The 16,089-nt window shown below is 45.9% G+C and overlaps 1 protein-coding gene across 4 annotated transcripts in view; it reads left to right on the top strand.

The window, feature by feature from the left end:
* CPD (Cytochrome P450 superfamily protein) overlaps nt 1-15,696 on the top strand; it is a 54,010-nt gene extending 38,314 nt beyond the window's left edge. For 3 of the 4 annotated variants that reach the window (XM_086517580.1, XM_086517578.1, XM_086517577.1), the window contains one exon: nt 15,007-15,310. In XM_086517580.1, coding sequence (XP_086373706.1) covers nt 15,007-15,021 — 15 coding nt within the window. In that variant the 3' untranslated portion in view covers nt 15,022-15,310. The other variant, XR_015188815.1, reaches the window with a different exon arrangement.
* Nucleotides 15,697-16,089: the final 393 nt, after the last annotated feature.

Raw genomic sequence — 16,089 nt, 5'->3', positions numbered from 1 at the left:
ATTATTAGAGCGACTTGATCGTTTTTACATTGGCCCTTGGGCAGCAGCTCTAGGTGGATTTACTACGATTTGGAGAGGGACCAGCCTCTCAGATCATTTTCCCATCTCTTTGTTTATCTCCTTCACTAGATCCTTTGCACAGAGACGAGGCTGTCGCATCCCTGACAGTGTTTTCACCACTGAAGTCTTACAACAGCAGATTCGTGACTTATGGTCCACAAGTGCTTCTTATTGTGGTCCCCTTGGAGAGTTCCTTGCTCATTGCATTACTCAGTCTAGTATTTACTGCCGTGATCAGATTGCTATTATTCATCGTCAGTTGAGAGTACGCGAGTCTGATCTTCACATTCCTCTTGGTTCCACCCAGCGCTTGCTTGAGGAGTGGCCTCAGGATTCTTATCTCGCTGCTAGACAGACAGAGCTCACAGAAGAGATTCGTCGCATACAGGAGGCTAGGTCTGAGTTCACTCATCATGCTTCAGTCTCTCATTGGATAGCTAAAGTTGATCGAATGAATAAAGACTTCTTTGCTGCGCATAAAGAGCGCCCTCCTGGCACCATCCTTCGGACTTTGTGCGATGCTCAGGGGACACTACATCTACATCCTGATGTTATTCTTGATATGTCTGCCGATTATTTTAAGACTTTGTTTATTGCTGATGTATGCACTTCTGAGGTTTTACTTGCCCGTGAACAAATCTGGCATCACACCCGACACCGTTGTACAGACACTATGGCAGAGATCTTGTTGGCGCCTTTTACACTTGCAGAGCTCCGTGATGCCATCGAGAGTCTTGATCCATCCTCCTGTCCAGGAGAGGATGGCCTCACTAGAGCTTTCTTTTTGACTTATTGGGATGTATTGCATTTACCACTGCTTCGCGGTTGTGAGGACATCTTTGCATCAGGGTATATGCATCCGGATCTTTGTTCAGGTCTCATATCTCTTATTCCGAAAGGGGGTGACACCACTCAGCTCTGCCAATGGAGACCTATTACCCTACTCCCTTCGGTCTATAAGATATTAGCATTACTGATTAGTCATCGCTTGCGACCGTTCTTACCAGATATTATTCATACTTCTCAGACAGGCTTTGTCATGGATCGATGCATACTGGATAATATCTTCACTTTTTATGAGGCAGTAGAGTGGGCCAGATCATCTTCTGAACCGCTCGCTTTTTTCATCCTTGACTTCGAGAAAGCATATGATCGTGTTGAGTGGGACTTTCTCGAAGGATCTTTAGCCAAGATGGGTTTCCCTTTGAGATGGATCTCTGGCATTTCTGCTCTCTTCAAGACTGCAAGCAGTGCGATTACTATTGGTGGCCGAGTCAGTCGCAGTTTTGAGCTTTCTCGATCTGTCCGTCAGGGATGTCCTTTAGCAGCATATCTGTATCTGTTTGTAAGAGAGACTCTATCCGATTTTCTTCGTGCTCAGAGCCATGCATTTCGTGGTTTAGCCATGCCAGTACCTTCAACTCCGGACCTTATCGATCAGGAGTTTGCTGATGACACTATGGTGATGTTGCGTTATTTGCTAGCTGCACTTGATGCCATGCGGGAGACCCTCGAAGTTTTTTGCATTGCAAGTGGTACACGCATTAATTGGCATAAATCCTATGGGTTACTGGTAGGCAGTGATGACATACCTACTTGGGGTGGCTGATGGTTTCACTTGGCTGCAGCCGGGTCAGACATGCAGATATCTGGGCTTTCAGATTGGATTTGACGTTTCCTCACAGCAGCAGTTTGCACCTGTACTGCAGTCTATTCGCAGGAAGCTATGTCATTGGTCTTCACGTCATCAGTCGTTGGCTGGCCGTGCATTGGTCGCCAATCAGGTCATCCTAGCTACAGTATGGTATACGGCCTCTTGTTGGATGTTACATTCTGGTGTGATAGCTCAGCTCCGCCGACTAGTGCGGAACTTTTTATGGACTGGCACAGATGGGACTACTGATACTCGTGCTCGAGTTCGCTGGTCCACGATTATTCGTCCTCGGTCAGAAGGAGGCCTTGGCATTATTGATCCAGAGTTACAGAGCAGCGCCCTTCTTACCAAGCTTATTGGGGCCTTTTTCCCGAGCAAGAACCTTGGAAGATGCTTCTTCAGGCTGCTATTTGTACTGCGACTCCACGTCTCGGCACTAGAGATGGTCATACTTGGCATGCAGGGTATCGTTTTCTCTTTACAGATGCTCCCTTGTCCACCAGCACTCTATCACCCTTCATCCGATCGCTCCTTCAGATTTGGGTCTCCATGCGACGGGCTATCATACGCTCACCTCCCTCATGTCGTGAGGAGATTGAGCGCCAGCCTCTCATTTGGAATGATGCAGTTCTTGATTCTTCGGTTAATCCCCCTCGTCAGCTTGGAGAGAGGACTCACATTGATTGGGCTGCTTGGGACACTGGCCCTGCTGCCTCTATGCGGTTGTTTCATGAGACACGAATGCTGGATGCAGATTTTGTGGCAGAACATTATGACATTGGTCGCGGGGTGACAGACAGACTGCTTGAGATTGACCCCGCCGTTCCTTCACAGTGGGATGCAGTTATGCGAGGCACGGTTCAAATGCCTCCACATTGTGGCTGGGAAGGCCTCTTTGCTCAGAGTACTCTCTTATTAGTTCGTTTAGACACCATGTTGTTCACAGTTGACATTGACTACTCACAAGGGATTCATCCTAGATTGACATATGCTACCACCTCTCCACACCTTGTCTACCCCAGCACTCGATGGGCGGCCATACGAGTAGTTGGCTCCCGTGGGAAGCGTCGTTGTGTTGACCCCCGTTTCGCCTCCGCTGATGCCGTACTTTGGAGGCTTTGGGTGTGGGAGGGTCGTGCCCTATCTCAGCTTTATTGGGACCCAGGAGAGTGGCATTGGCCTCACTCTAACCCCACCAGTGCACCTGTATCATTCTTTGAGTACACTGTCAGAATTGGAAGATTAGCATTGATGAGACAGCACCCAGCGCAGCCCACTCGTATGCGTTTCTGGTTACATTCAGGTCTCTCCCATGCCTATCTGCTACAGTTTTGGTCAACCATCTGGGATTTCCATGCGGTTCGTCGTATTTCTTATTTCATGTGGATGATTGCACATGCAGGACTTCTAGTTGGGACTTGGTTAGCTACTATGGGTCATGATCCGTTATGTACTCGCTGTCCTCTGCGACTACTTGAGTCTCCTGCACACTGTCTTTGGTCATGCTCAACTTCTCATGCAGTGTGGCTAGCAGTTTGCTTTTTACTCAGCAGAGCTGGTGTTCAACATGGATTTCTCACTTGGGGATCTGTCTCATGGTTGATGCCGATGCCCGGACCGCATCTTTTCTACGAGGGCTCAGACACAGATCCAGCTCTTATGCTTACCTCGACTGGTTATCGGCGAGGAACTTTGGCTATGTTACCACAGATTGCTTGGCAAGGGGATCCTCAGACACGTGATGAAGTATTTTCAGTCATCACTAGCATTACACTATGGAATGTTTGGCGAGCTCGTTGTCTTCACATTCTCAATGCGGCTCCACAGCTCCTTCAGGATACCCTCACTACCATCTTGCTGGACATCATTCACACCCTGATTTGGCAGTGGGATTCTTCCTCAGGTACATCTCGAGCAGCCTAGGGGCGTTGCTTTGCCTTCCTTAGGCGTTGGGCCCGATCCCCACTCTTCTTCACACTTACAGGTAGCCAAATTACATGGCATTATGCTCCCCCTCGGTGGTTTCTTCTCCACTCATCACATAGACCACCATGAGATTGTTCTAGTTGAGTTGTCACTATAGTGGCTCTCACCCTTACATACAGCTTGTACACCCCACGTGATTGGCTATTTTGGCATCCGCTGGGGATTATATTGTACTCAGTAATATACAGCCCTGACTTTCTCCACAAAAAAAAAAAAGTGCGAGGTAACAGCCTTCCAATCTGCAACAAGAGACGAAGTGAAGGGACATCCCGGAATATGGCCATTCAACTGCCCAAAAATGGCATCCCAGTAAGAAGGATGCCAATGACCAAAAGACTGCGTGACAATACTATCACTTAAATGTGAAACCATGAGCGTCCAAGGCCGTCGCTGATCCACCAACGTAGGCAGCATAGCTTTCCAAGCCAAACATGCCGACGTAAATCCAAAGTATTAATCTCTCCCAGTCGTTTAGGCGTGCATAACTTATCCATAGATATAAACTGCAATCCCTTCTTGCGGGAGGATCTACGCCAGAAATGTTCCAACATACATGATATAAGAGACCCAACTTCACCCAAGGCGCTGCTAGGGCCAGCATTAAAGTGGTAAATTGAACTGCACATAAGCCATCATGATGAATTGGACAATTCTGAGTCGCACATGTAATGGCCAAGTTGATAATTTCCAATAGCGGAGCTTTAAGTGCATTCTTTGGTGCACCCAATCAAGTTTTGCACCGCGGACACATTCCAACCGAGCAGATATCCCAGATGGCATACTATGTCTTAAGGGGGAACAACCTCCCCTAGCCATAGAAGAATCTGGCAAGGCATCAAGAATAATCTGCACAAGGGAACTGTCTGAAATGACTTCACCTGCACAAATAAGTTGCTCATTGATATCCTTGACACTAGCAAGAAAAGTGTCCATATCATCTTCCTGATGCATAATCTTCGATTCCAGCTCTTTAGGCAGCAATGCAATTTTAGCCTCATTGCGACTTGCATAAAGACGTGCCAGAATATCCCAAGCCTATTTTGCAGATTTCGCTGAACAAATGTGAGGAGTAATGGTGTGCTTCACAGACAACACAATCAACGCATGAGCATGCGCATCCTTTACATCCCAACGAGCTTGTTCTGCCGTAAGAAAAACAACTCTAACAGCAACAATCCTTGCAGCAAGACTTGCAACATCCTCAACATCGCCTGTACCCTCGGAACCAGGACGTACATCAATGCCCTGCACAATGTTCCAAACGCCCTTCGACACAAGAACATGTTGCATCATATAAGCCCACATAGGGTAATTGTCCCCACCTAATCTGTCCTCAGCAGCAAACATCTTGAACACATTTGTGTTGTTGTTAGCCATGCTAAATGCTGCACTTGATGTGAAAAGTGCCCGAAAAGAGGAGAAGGAGAGCGGGAACAACACGTACTATATAGCACAAACCGTAGAAGACCATAAGGGACCTGTTATGCAGAAAATGGCACTGACATAATTTCTGCACAAAATGACAAAATAGCCTGTGCAGTACTGCCTGTAGTGGAAACGGAGGTCAAAATGAGTCCAAAATTTTTGTCGACCTGTGAACGCTCGCCAAAGCACACAGAAATCGGAGAAAGTGAGTAGGCGTATGTTGGAGTTGCTAGCGACTAAGCCTGGGAGGATCCAATCTGCTCTGGTACCAATTGTTGGAATTAGGGTTGCAGGAAAAAACACAGCTTGGAGAAGATGAAGGAAGCTCAAGGCACACAACAGAGAATGTATTACTTAGTGTGCAATGGAAAGATTAAGTTAGCCCTAGAGTGATGGGCATATATACAATGCACGGGGGAAAAAACCTTCTAGAGAGGGAAAAAATGCCTCGGCGATCCTAAGTGTGTTCACACACATCACTACCACATGTATATGGTAACATTTTCATTAAGTAGCCTTTCAACTTGGTTTGCCAAGTATGAAATCCCTCCCCGTTAAATTTCCCAAGCCCCTTCTCTTCCATTGCGCTAATAGAGGGGTCTTAGCTTAAGAGACTCTCCTAGCCAGTGTCTTATCTCTTTACACGAGCATTAATTCTCCTTAGGAAATGATAGGAAACCTATTTGCAAGTTATTGTGCTTGGCTGCAAGAATTTCAATTTTAATTTGCACTTCAAACTTTTCCTTCAATGTGAAGTACCTCTTCACTCGAGGTGAAGTCACTCTTCACAATAGGAATAAAACACTTGATGGTGGGGAATCCTTGCTTGATTATGCCCTTTTGAAAGCCTTGGTAGCTTTGATGTCGAGGCTTTGAAGTTTGGAGGACTCAACAATAGTGCCGGTGGGACGCTCCCCTTATGGAGAGCTTGAGAGTCCTTATGCGGTTGAGCCTTTGAAACAATGGAGCAACGGGTTGGAGCTCGTGAGAATTGCCCCTTTCAAGGGCTTGATGATTTTATATATATATATATATTATTTATTTATTTATTTATTTATATTTTATTTTTCTCTTCTGCTGGCATGGGACTGCACTCCAAGTTAGGCCTTTGATGGGAAGGCTCCCTTTGCAGACCGCGGGAAAGCCCTCTATGTAGGGCCGAAGGAAGTTAGCGGGTGTTCAGTCTTGCAAGCTGTGGGAACAAGGGCTTCAATAGTGGGCTCCAAATAAAAGGATATTACACATTGAAATAAAACAAAAAAGGGAAGCTTTACAAGCGGCAGGTAACGAGGACTACCACGTGGGCACTGGGCGGCAAAGCCAGCAGGTCGACAACGGCAGAAGATCAGCGTGCGGGTTTGAGCAGGGATGATGTGGCAACGAGGTGATGACGAGGCAGGTGCAAGGAGCATCGGATTGAGTCGAGAGCTTTTGCGACTTGCGAGGCTTGTGCACGCGACTGCATGTGCGCACTGGACCGGTTGAGCAACTGAGGTAGTTGATGGCAAATGCAGGTGTTGTCGAGAGCTGTTAGCAAGGGGAATTCCAGCTTGGCTTGTGCAGCTCTAGGATGTCGCGGAGTGCTGCTTTGGATTCTTGGAGGCCTGCCCCATGCGAGTATGGCCCTCCCCAAACAAAATTCAAAAACCCTTGAGATGGGGCCCTTCCACGTGCTCAAAAGGCAAATCCAAACAACACACACACCTATTCTTTTAGTTGGGCACACATGTCACACACAAATCTCACAGAGTGAAGCAGCACTACTCGTCGAAATTAATCGATCAATTACAGCCCATACCTATTGTGTTACAAGCATCATTGTGCTCTGAAGGCTCCTCTGCCCTGAGAAAGTTACTGTAAAAAGCCTCTAATCTCCATCGGCTCTTGAGCCAAAGACCCATCCTGTCTCTATAGCTGGAAGATCCCAGAGCATGAGTGCCTAGGACTCATAATCTCATGAGTGACCCAATCCCCAATCTGAGTCTATCAAGAAGCCTGCCTATGAAAATAAAAATTAGTGAGAGCGGAGGCTCTATCCACGCGCACTCTGGCTCTCTCTCTTGCATTTGGTATAGTGAGGTGAGGCCCTGCCGAAAAGGGTGTGCACGCTCCCGTATCTTTGCCAGCCTGTCACGGGCAATTGTGCGGTAGACCCTACTCACCTCTGTTATGCCTGTCATTGCCCGTTGCGCTACATCATCCTCCAAGCACAGCGCTATCTGCCAGATCTCCTCCACTGTCTGAGTCAGACTCTTATCCAACAGCACACCCTTAGGGACCCCGAGTATCTGACTCGCCTCTCTTGCTTCCTCATTAACTAGCATAATTAGTGCATGGTCCGAGGAGTCGTCATCTTCTAATATGGTTGTGGAGCCTCCGTCTTACCAAGGAAGTAATTTGCTAACTTGTGATCCTCAAAAACCGAATCCACCACTCGTTAATAGGACCGCCCTAATGCAACCTTCTAGGATGTTTGCCAGTAGACTGTGAACAATATTGTCGGTGAATTCTACTAATGGCAAATGCTGCTCTTAGTGACTTGGATCATCAGACAATTAATGAAAGGTCTTAGGCCACTGAATTGACAATCCTGATTCCTCGACTGCCTTTGTGTGTGAATGTTGCATGGACGAGAACTACAAAGTGGTATGCAAGTTGTCACGTGACACATCCAACCCTATGTGTCCGTGGACAAGCTACAGCATAATCATGGTTCAGTCAGTCCAGTCAGTCTAGATTAGAAGTGATCTGGCACTTTTGTGAGTCTATTCGTAGACCGTGCATGCCCAGTCACTTAGTGTAGATGCATATCCTCTAGTTGCACACAGCATGATCATAAGCATTCCCATCAGAATCCTTAGGGGAATTTTCTAGTGCATTTAGCCTATTTTGCCTATTTTTGACATTTTTCACTTATTATTTTTAAGTGACTTTTGTTGGAAAGTAGGTAGGGCAAATTGAGTAAGTTTGTATATAAGCAAACCTAGACTAGCACTAATTGGCAGAAGAGGCAATAGGAGCCAAGCTCAGCAGGCAACTTCTTAACAAGACCCCTTGGCGGTTCCCCCCTCCAAGCAAGAAGAACCATCAGACCCTTGCCCCTAGCGTTTTCTCATTAGCAGATCATCGCCAGAAGCAAGCTCAGACCTAGCGTTTTGCTTCAGCATCCATCGCCAGTAGGAACTCAGACCTAGCGTTTTCTGCAAACTCCCATACCTAGCGTTTTTGCAGATCATAGCGTTTGCAGATTTGCAGCGTTTTCAGCAATGAAGTACCTGCAAGATCAGCCCATAAAAGAGTAGCAGAATCAGCCCAGAAATACCATCAGTTTTCAGCCTAAAGAAACCTGCAGATTTTCAACGACAAAGACCCACAGAAACAGCCCCCCAAATGAGCATTTTTGGATTGTAGCAGATTTCAGTCCATAGCGTTTTTGGACAGCAGATACAAGATTGCAGATTTCAGCCCTTAGGTCGGTCTTGTTATTCCTGTCGTCATCGCCAACATAGCCTAGACTTGCATCAGTCACATGCATTCCCATTGTACCAGGTTGTGCAGTCATAAGTAGATCACTCTCGCCGACCAGAGTGGGGCCTTCGGAGAAGGGTTTTACAACGTCTCTAGTGTCTTATCTCTCTTCTCTCTCTATCTCTCAGTCTCATACACTTGCACGCACAGAGTCCATTCACTTTGTTTGTGATCATAGCATTCTCATTAAGAACGGAAGGCTCTACCTTCCATAAGAACAAAAGGAACCTTGAGCACAGTTCGGAGCACTCAACTTGAGCAAAGCGCAAACAATCATTTCGCTGCACCTAACATTGGTATCAGAGCTTTGGCAGTGTTCTATATCACTCAAGGAAAGAACCACAAGAATCACAAGAAAGTTTTTTTGCTTGTTGAGGTCGCACGAACCCAAGTTTGCGTGGGCGTGTCGATTCCTAATCGTGTTTTTGAAGAGTGACAGGAATCCCAAGAAAGAAGGGCTTGTCCAACCTCCCCTTGTGCCTCTTTTTTCTCATTGAGAGCGGACTGTGCACTTAGCGGCCGGCCAGTCGACGTGAGGTGGGAAAAAGCAACCTTGGTGTGAGCGCAAGGCCGCCAAGGGGTGCGCCCGCGGAAAAGAGTAGAACTCGGGTGAAGAGAAGATCCTTCTCAAACACAGATTGCAAGCGAAAGAAAACCTCAAGACCCTCAAGAACCCAAGACCCCCAAGAACCCAAGAACCCATGACTCCCAAGACCACAAGAACCCAAGACTTCAGTGGATGGTCATCATTGGAAGCGGAATGGATACTTCGCTTGGAGGTGATGAGCATGAGAGAGGCGAAGAAGAATTTTCCCCACCAAGAGGTTTTTCCGACCCTTCCCCTTCCCCATCTACGTCAAGGATTGCACTAACTCCTATGGAGGCTTTAGACCAGATGTTTATGGAAAGGAAGTTAGAACGCGAAGCAAGAAATACAGAAAGAATGGCAGAAATGGAACGCAGACACGCAGAAAGAAAAGCAGAAATGGAGCGCTAACACCAAGAAAGAATGGTAGCCGCCGTCAAAGGAAAGAGCGATCAACACATGAAAGAGTTCTTGCGACTCTTTTCTCAAGCTCTGGCATAGATGCAAGAGATTCGGGAAAAGGAGACTCTCTCAGTCTCTTCTTCTCCAAAGCATGACACATAGGATTTGCATGATTATGAGAAGCATGATGAATTGAATGATAATAATGAGCATGATGATTTGAATGATAATGATTTGCATGATGATTTGGATGACAATGACAAGCATGATGATTTGCATGAAGATGACGTGATTGTTCACAAGGATGATGAGTTAGTTGATGCTTTTTCTAAAGAACAACCCTTACAGAAAGTATTATGTGTTCGCATGATTGATACACACGCATTGTTCGAGTGTTTCATTCGTGATCGTTTCCTGTATTTTAGTCAACGTCTTATGTGATCCCTTTTCCTAGGCATGACATATTGTACGTTAAGCACGTTTCACTCATGAATGAGCACGAATGTATGCGGATTGTTCATGAAAAGCTGAAAAGTATGCATTCAAGGAAGTCACATTTCATGTCTCTTCCTTGGCATGACACATTCGTAGAACGTGCACATGAAAGTAAGAGCACCAAGCATGCACATTTCCGTTGTGAATTGCCACGGTTGATTGCTCTAAATCAAAAGAGAAAGATTCGATCTCATTGTTTGCGTGTGTGTGGTGAATGGTTTGGCACTCCGTCTCGTTGTTCATCTACATTGCATGCACAGTCTTTGAGGAAGACAAGATTTTTTCCACTCACTTTACATGGAATAGGTATGTGCATGATTTTGTGTTGGAAGTGGTTTCAGGAATTTTCAGCTGTGGAGATTCTTGAAAGAAGAAAGAAGCATGACTCTCGAAGAAGTTAAAGCATCGAAGGAGCCACATAAGACTTTGTGTCGCTTTCGGCGCGGCCCAAAGAAGCAAGCATTGCAGACCTTTATGAAGTTCAAGTACCGTACGACCCACACATCAGAGTGGACCGGCAAAGAGTCCCTTCCAGGATTCTGGATACTATTGGCAATTTCCCTCGACGCCATACAGTTCGGTACCAATACCTCACTTTGAAAAAGAGGGGATGTCACGTGACACATCCAACCCTATGTGTCCATGGACAAGCTACAGCATAATCAGGGTTCAGTCAGTCCAGTCAGTCTAGATTAGAAGTGATCTGGCACTTTTGTGAGTCTATTCGTAGACCGTGCATGCCCAGTCACTTAGTGTAGATGCATATCCTCTGGTTGCACGAATCCATCAAAATCCTTAGGGGAATTTTTCAGTGCCTTTAGCCTATTTTACCTATTTTTGACATTTTTCACTTATAATTTTTAAGTGACTTTTGTTGGAAAGTAGGTAGGGCAAATTGAGTAAGTTTGTATATAAGCAAACCTAGACTAGCACTAATTGGCAGAAGAGGCAACAGGAGCCAAGCTCAGCAGGCAACTTCTCAACAAGACCCCTTGGCGATTCCCCCCTCCAAGCAAGAAGAACCATCAGACCCTTGCCCCTAGCGTTTTCTCATGAGCAGATCATCGCCAGAAGCAAGCTCAGACCTAGCGTTTTGCATCAACATCCATCGCTAGTAGGAACTCAGACCTAGCGTTTTCTGCAAACTCCCATACCTAGCGTTTTTGCAGAGTTTTCCCTAGCGTTTTTGCAGATCATAGCGTTTGCAGATTTGCAGCGTTTTCAGCAATGAAGTACCTGCAAGATCAGCCCCTATAAGAGTAGCAGAATCAGCCCAGAAAGACCATCAGTTTTCAGCCTAAAGAAACCTCAGTTTTCAGCCCTAAACCTGCAGATTTTCAGCGACAAAGACCCACAGAAACAGCCTCCCAAATTGGCGTTTTTGGATTGTAGCAGATTTCAGTCTATAGCGTTTTTGGACAGCAGATACAAGATTGCAGATTTCAGCCCTTAGGTCGGTCTTGTCGTCCCCGTCGTCATCGCCAACATAGCCTAGACTTGCATCAGTCACATGCATTCCCATTGTACCAGATTGTGCAATCATAAGTAGACCACTCTCGTCGACGAGAGTGGGGCCTTCGGAGGAGGGTTTTACAACGTCTCTGGTGTCGATCTCTCTTCTCTCTCTATCTCTCAGTCTCATACACTTGCACGCACAGTGTTCATTCACTTTGTTTGTGATCATAGCATTCTCTCATTAAGAACGGAAGGCTCTACCTTCCATAAGAACAAAAGGAACTTGAGCACAGTTCGGAGCACTCATCTTGAGCAAAGCGCAAACAATCATTCTGCTGCACCTGACACAAGTTCTTCAAAAGCTCTCAAAAACAAGCTCTCATCCGTGGATCCCTCTCATTATTGACTATACTCCACGTCTTCTAGCCATTTGGACTGTTATAATCATGTTCCTGCCTGGAATGAAGTGTGTCTGCTTATTAAACCGCTCTACAATAGTCCATATAACATCATTCCCTGTACGAGTTCCTTGAGGCTCAAAGATAAGGTCCATGGTAATACTATCCCCGGTTCTCGTATGGATCGGAGGGCCTGAAGTAGAAACCACTATACTTTTTGGTAAGGGCCTCGGGCGCAGTCAAGGGCTGTTATGTGTGTGCTGTTTGTATTGTCAAAGTCGACGATGTGGAAGCGTAGAGACCAAGGAGAGAGAGAGAGAGAGAGAGAGAGAGAGAGAGAGAGAGAGAGAGAGAGAGAGAGAGTCTCCTGAACCAATCAACCTTGGCAATGAATAACTGATGTGAATACAATGGGGGCTGAGGGTTGCTTATATAGCAACCTCAGTAAATTGCCCTACCAAGGCTTTGACAAATAAGTAAAATAAATACCTAAAACCCAAACTAAATAATGGGATCACATTGGGTAGTTCACTTGAGATGCCAAAGTTCTTAACACCCTCTGTGCAGGTCATAGTGGACATAAATAGTGAGACCAAGTCGATAAAGAAGCTACCATGGACACCCCAATAGCTGCAGACTACTGGATACACCTCGGATTTGCTACCCTCAACTTTGTACCTTAGAAGAATGCCATCTTGAGCATCTGTTGCCTTGTAGAAAATTGAGGGTAGACCACACTATGTCCAAGAATCCCCATTCGTGTGAACACATCACATCCAAAACTTTCCAGAAACACATCGTGTCCATAATCCGACCAACAATAATGGATTGGTGCACTCATCCATAGTGTTTTAGATACGTCTGATTGGCTCCTTACCAAATGCACGTGCCTTGAACTTTGACCTATGGGTTCAAACACCGATAACTTGAACTCCAACACAAGGGTCCAAATTAATTATATGGAGCACTTCTTGCCCCTCTCTGCCACTCACAAGCCTCTCTGGCTGAAGCTAGTGGCGGCATCTGCCCTCTGACTAGAAATCTAGTGTCGTGGCCACTGTGGTCGCCACCACGTGTGCCATGCCGATCTCCTTTGTCAAATTTTTATTACCATTATCTCTATCCAGCTTGCCTTTGCCTTTGTCTCTTTGTGAGTTCTTTCTTTTGTCTTTGGCTTCAGACTCCTGAGCCAAACAAAGCGTCATGTCACATTTATAACATTGGTTGTCGGACCTCGTGGTGGGTACCGAGGCAACTAACTGAGTACTGGTATTGCCATCCTTGTCAAGCTTGCCTTTGCCTCTTTCCTCTAGCGAACTCCTCCATTTGCTTTTGGCTTCCTAATCAAAATTTCTGGTTTCCTTGAGAATTGTGGTTGAGCATAGGCTGCTAACTGGATGGTTGATCTGCTATCCATAACCATTTTTTGGTCTTGGTTGATGTTACGGGCGCTTGAGCAAGGGTGGGCCATGTTTTGTATGTACAAGATCTGGAAATGTTGTTGTTTCCTTCTTGTACTCCAAAAGGTTGCCGCTCAAAAATCCACCAAGCCACATCAAATAAACTGCTCTCCATTGAGGTCGAAGCTAGGCGAGAACCCCCGTTGAGAGGCTCAAAGAAATTTCCCCGAGGCACATGACTTCTCCCCATGCATTTAAAAACGCAAAAGGTGGCCATCGTTGTCAGTAGCAACCTCAGCTTCATGTCGCTGTTGAGAGAATCAGTTACTTCAAGCGTCTCAGAGCGCTGTCCAGCAGCTACTCCCTCATCCCGCTTTTATTGAAGTCTAGTCGCTTGAGTGGCAAGCCCGTCACAGCGTTTCAGAACGCAATCAAATTTGACCCGTCCCGCGCGGCCGATCGCTGTCTATGCACCATGCATCTCAAGACGCTGGCTGCATTGGACTAGTCGGCTCTGCACACGTCCTCTCAACATAGAATCGGAATGCCTCCCTTGGGCTTGCAGTTTAGAGCGCTACGAATTTTATGCAAGTCAAGACTGCGGCAATGTCCGCGTGTGTCTCAGAATGCCTGCCGATCAACTCCTTCACTTGCGTTTTGGGAAGCACAGCACAGATAGTTCCTCGCCTTGCTCCTCCTATTCCTCCTCTCCTCGTTCGGTTCTCCTCCCTTGCAATCAAGGAGCTTTAGGCTTTGATACCATGTCAAAGTCGACGATGCGGAAGCATAGAGACCAAGGGGAGAAAGCACGAGAACGAGCGAGAGAGAGAGAGAGAGAGAGAGAGAGAGAGAGAGAGAGAGAGAGAGAGATAGATTGAATTATCGTCCACGGAGGTCATATATGACCAATGGGACCAAAAAGGAGCACTACAACAATTTCTTCTTGGAGAGAGAGAGAGAGAGAGAGAGAGAGAGAGAGAGAGAGTCTCCTGAATCAATCAACCGTGGCAATGAATAACTGATGTGAATACAATGGGGGCTGAGGGTTGCTTATATAGCAACCTCAGTAAATTACCGTACCCAGACTTTGACAAATAAGTAAAATAAACACCTAAAAGCCAAACTAAATAAATGGGATCACATTGGGCAGTTCACTTGAGATGCCAAAACTCCAACATGTTTGTCCTGGTTCTTGTTTTTGTGTGTTTGATGTCGGGTTGTGTATGGTGTGTGGGCTCTGGGAGATTGGGTTGTAGCTTCCTCTCTGTACCTTGCCAGCCTGCGTCTCCTTGTCGAGCCTCTCCTATTGTAAATTTTGCAAGAGGAATCCCCCCCCCCCCCCCTCTCGGGGCAAAAAAAACCCCAGGTTTTCCAGCTTACTGCCAGATTGTTGTTTCCAGTGATTTCAGTTGTGTGTTTTTAGCCAAGTTTGTGTTGGCATCTTGCGGGCATAGCTGTTTTTAGGGGTTGCTTCTTTGTTACTTTGACTTCAGTAAAGCCTTTACTAATTGAAGAGGAAAGAGCTTTGATGAGTGAAAAGAAAATATGGTCTTCCTGAATGTTGCCTTTTGTTTCAAGGAAGAATTCTTTATGAATGTTTATTGTATTCACTTACAGATGGCAAGCAGCTGAGAATGATGAGCTAATCTTCTTTCCCACTACTCGCATGGTGAAGCGATTTCCCATCTACCTACAGCATGGTCCAGAGGCAGAAACAGGCAGCTAGCCTTCTCTCACATAATTTACCATTGCTTTAAAAAAGACAGATTTTGGGGATCAATCACCTGGCTTCAGTTTATCCGGCGCAATGCTTTGTCTTCATAAACATGTGCATTCACAATCCCCTACACGTATGTAATTATCTCGATTGCATGTGCAAGCTTTCTTTTTTTCTCTCCACTAAGTGGGTATGTTTTGGGGATGATCTTCTTTCAGTACTAGTCTAGTTCGTAGTTTGATCCAACAAGGTTTGCAAGTGGGGTCAAGAATCTCATTTTCTCTCGTGCGCCACGCACGCGCACACACACCGTTGTATTATCAGCTCATTGAGTTGGAAAGCTGCCAAGGCTTTGAGACATCCTGTATATTAGTACATGAGCTCACTTTACTCAAGACACAGAATCGAGCATTTGTCCCCATTTCTGCAGTATCCTAGCTGTTTGTTGACCCGGCAAAAAAGAGGTCAGTAATGCGGCTTTTGTGACTGCCTGACATTATTTGATGGTATGAATGTCGAATACCACAGGGATTTGTAAATGTCTCGACCAAGGACACAAAAAGACGCTTTGAAAGAGTCTTCTCTCTCTCTCTCTCTCTCTCTCTCTCTCTCTCTCTCTTTATAGAACATATGGACATGTACAAGCAGGCCACCACCCCTTGTTATAGAACTCGAGAAATAGGGGGCTGTAATGTCTTAAAATTTTTGCATTTAATTGGAAGGTTCTTTTTTAATCTCTAGGGGGCGAGCAGTAGTTGCGGGTACTTTCGAACTGGCCATCTCCATAGTGTCACAGATCAGTGTCACCCCAGGTGCTCCTAAATAGTTTTCAAAGTAATACCTTTGATGGTAACCTATGATGGAGCCAGTCTCATAAATTCTGGCCCACATGTGTAGAGTTATCTCTTGATCTCTCCACTTTTTTTTTTTTGGCTCTTGTTAACACTGGATGGATAACTCCGTGGAACATAAATGTTACCTTT

Source organism: Adiantum capillus-veneris, chromosome 8 (genome assembly GCF_014529385.1).
Source record: "Adiantum capillus-veneris isolate H3 chromosome 8, ASM1452938v2, whole genome shotgun sequence".
Classification (NCBI taxonomy): Eukaryota; Viridiplantae; Streptophyta; class Polypodiopsida; order Polypodiales; family Pteridaceae; genus Adiantum; species Adiantum capillus-veneris.
This window is presented reverse-complemented; position numbering and strand designations above follow the sequence as displayed.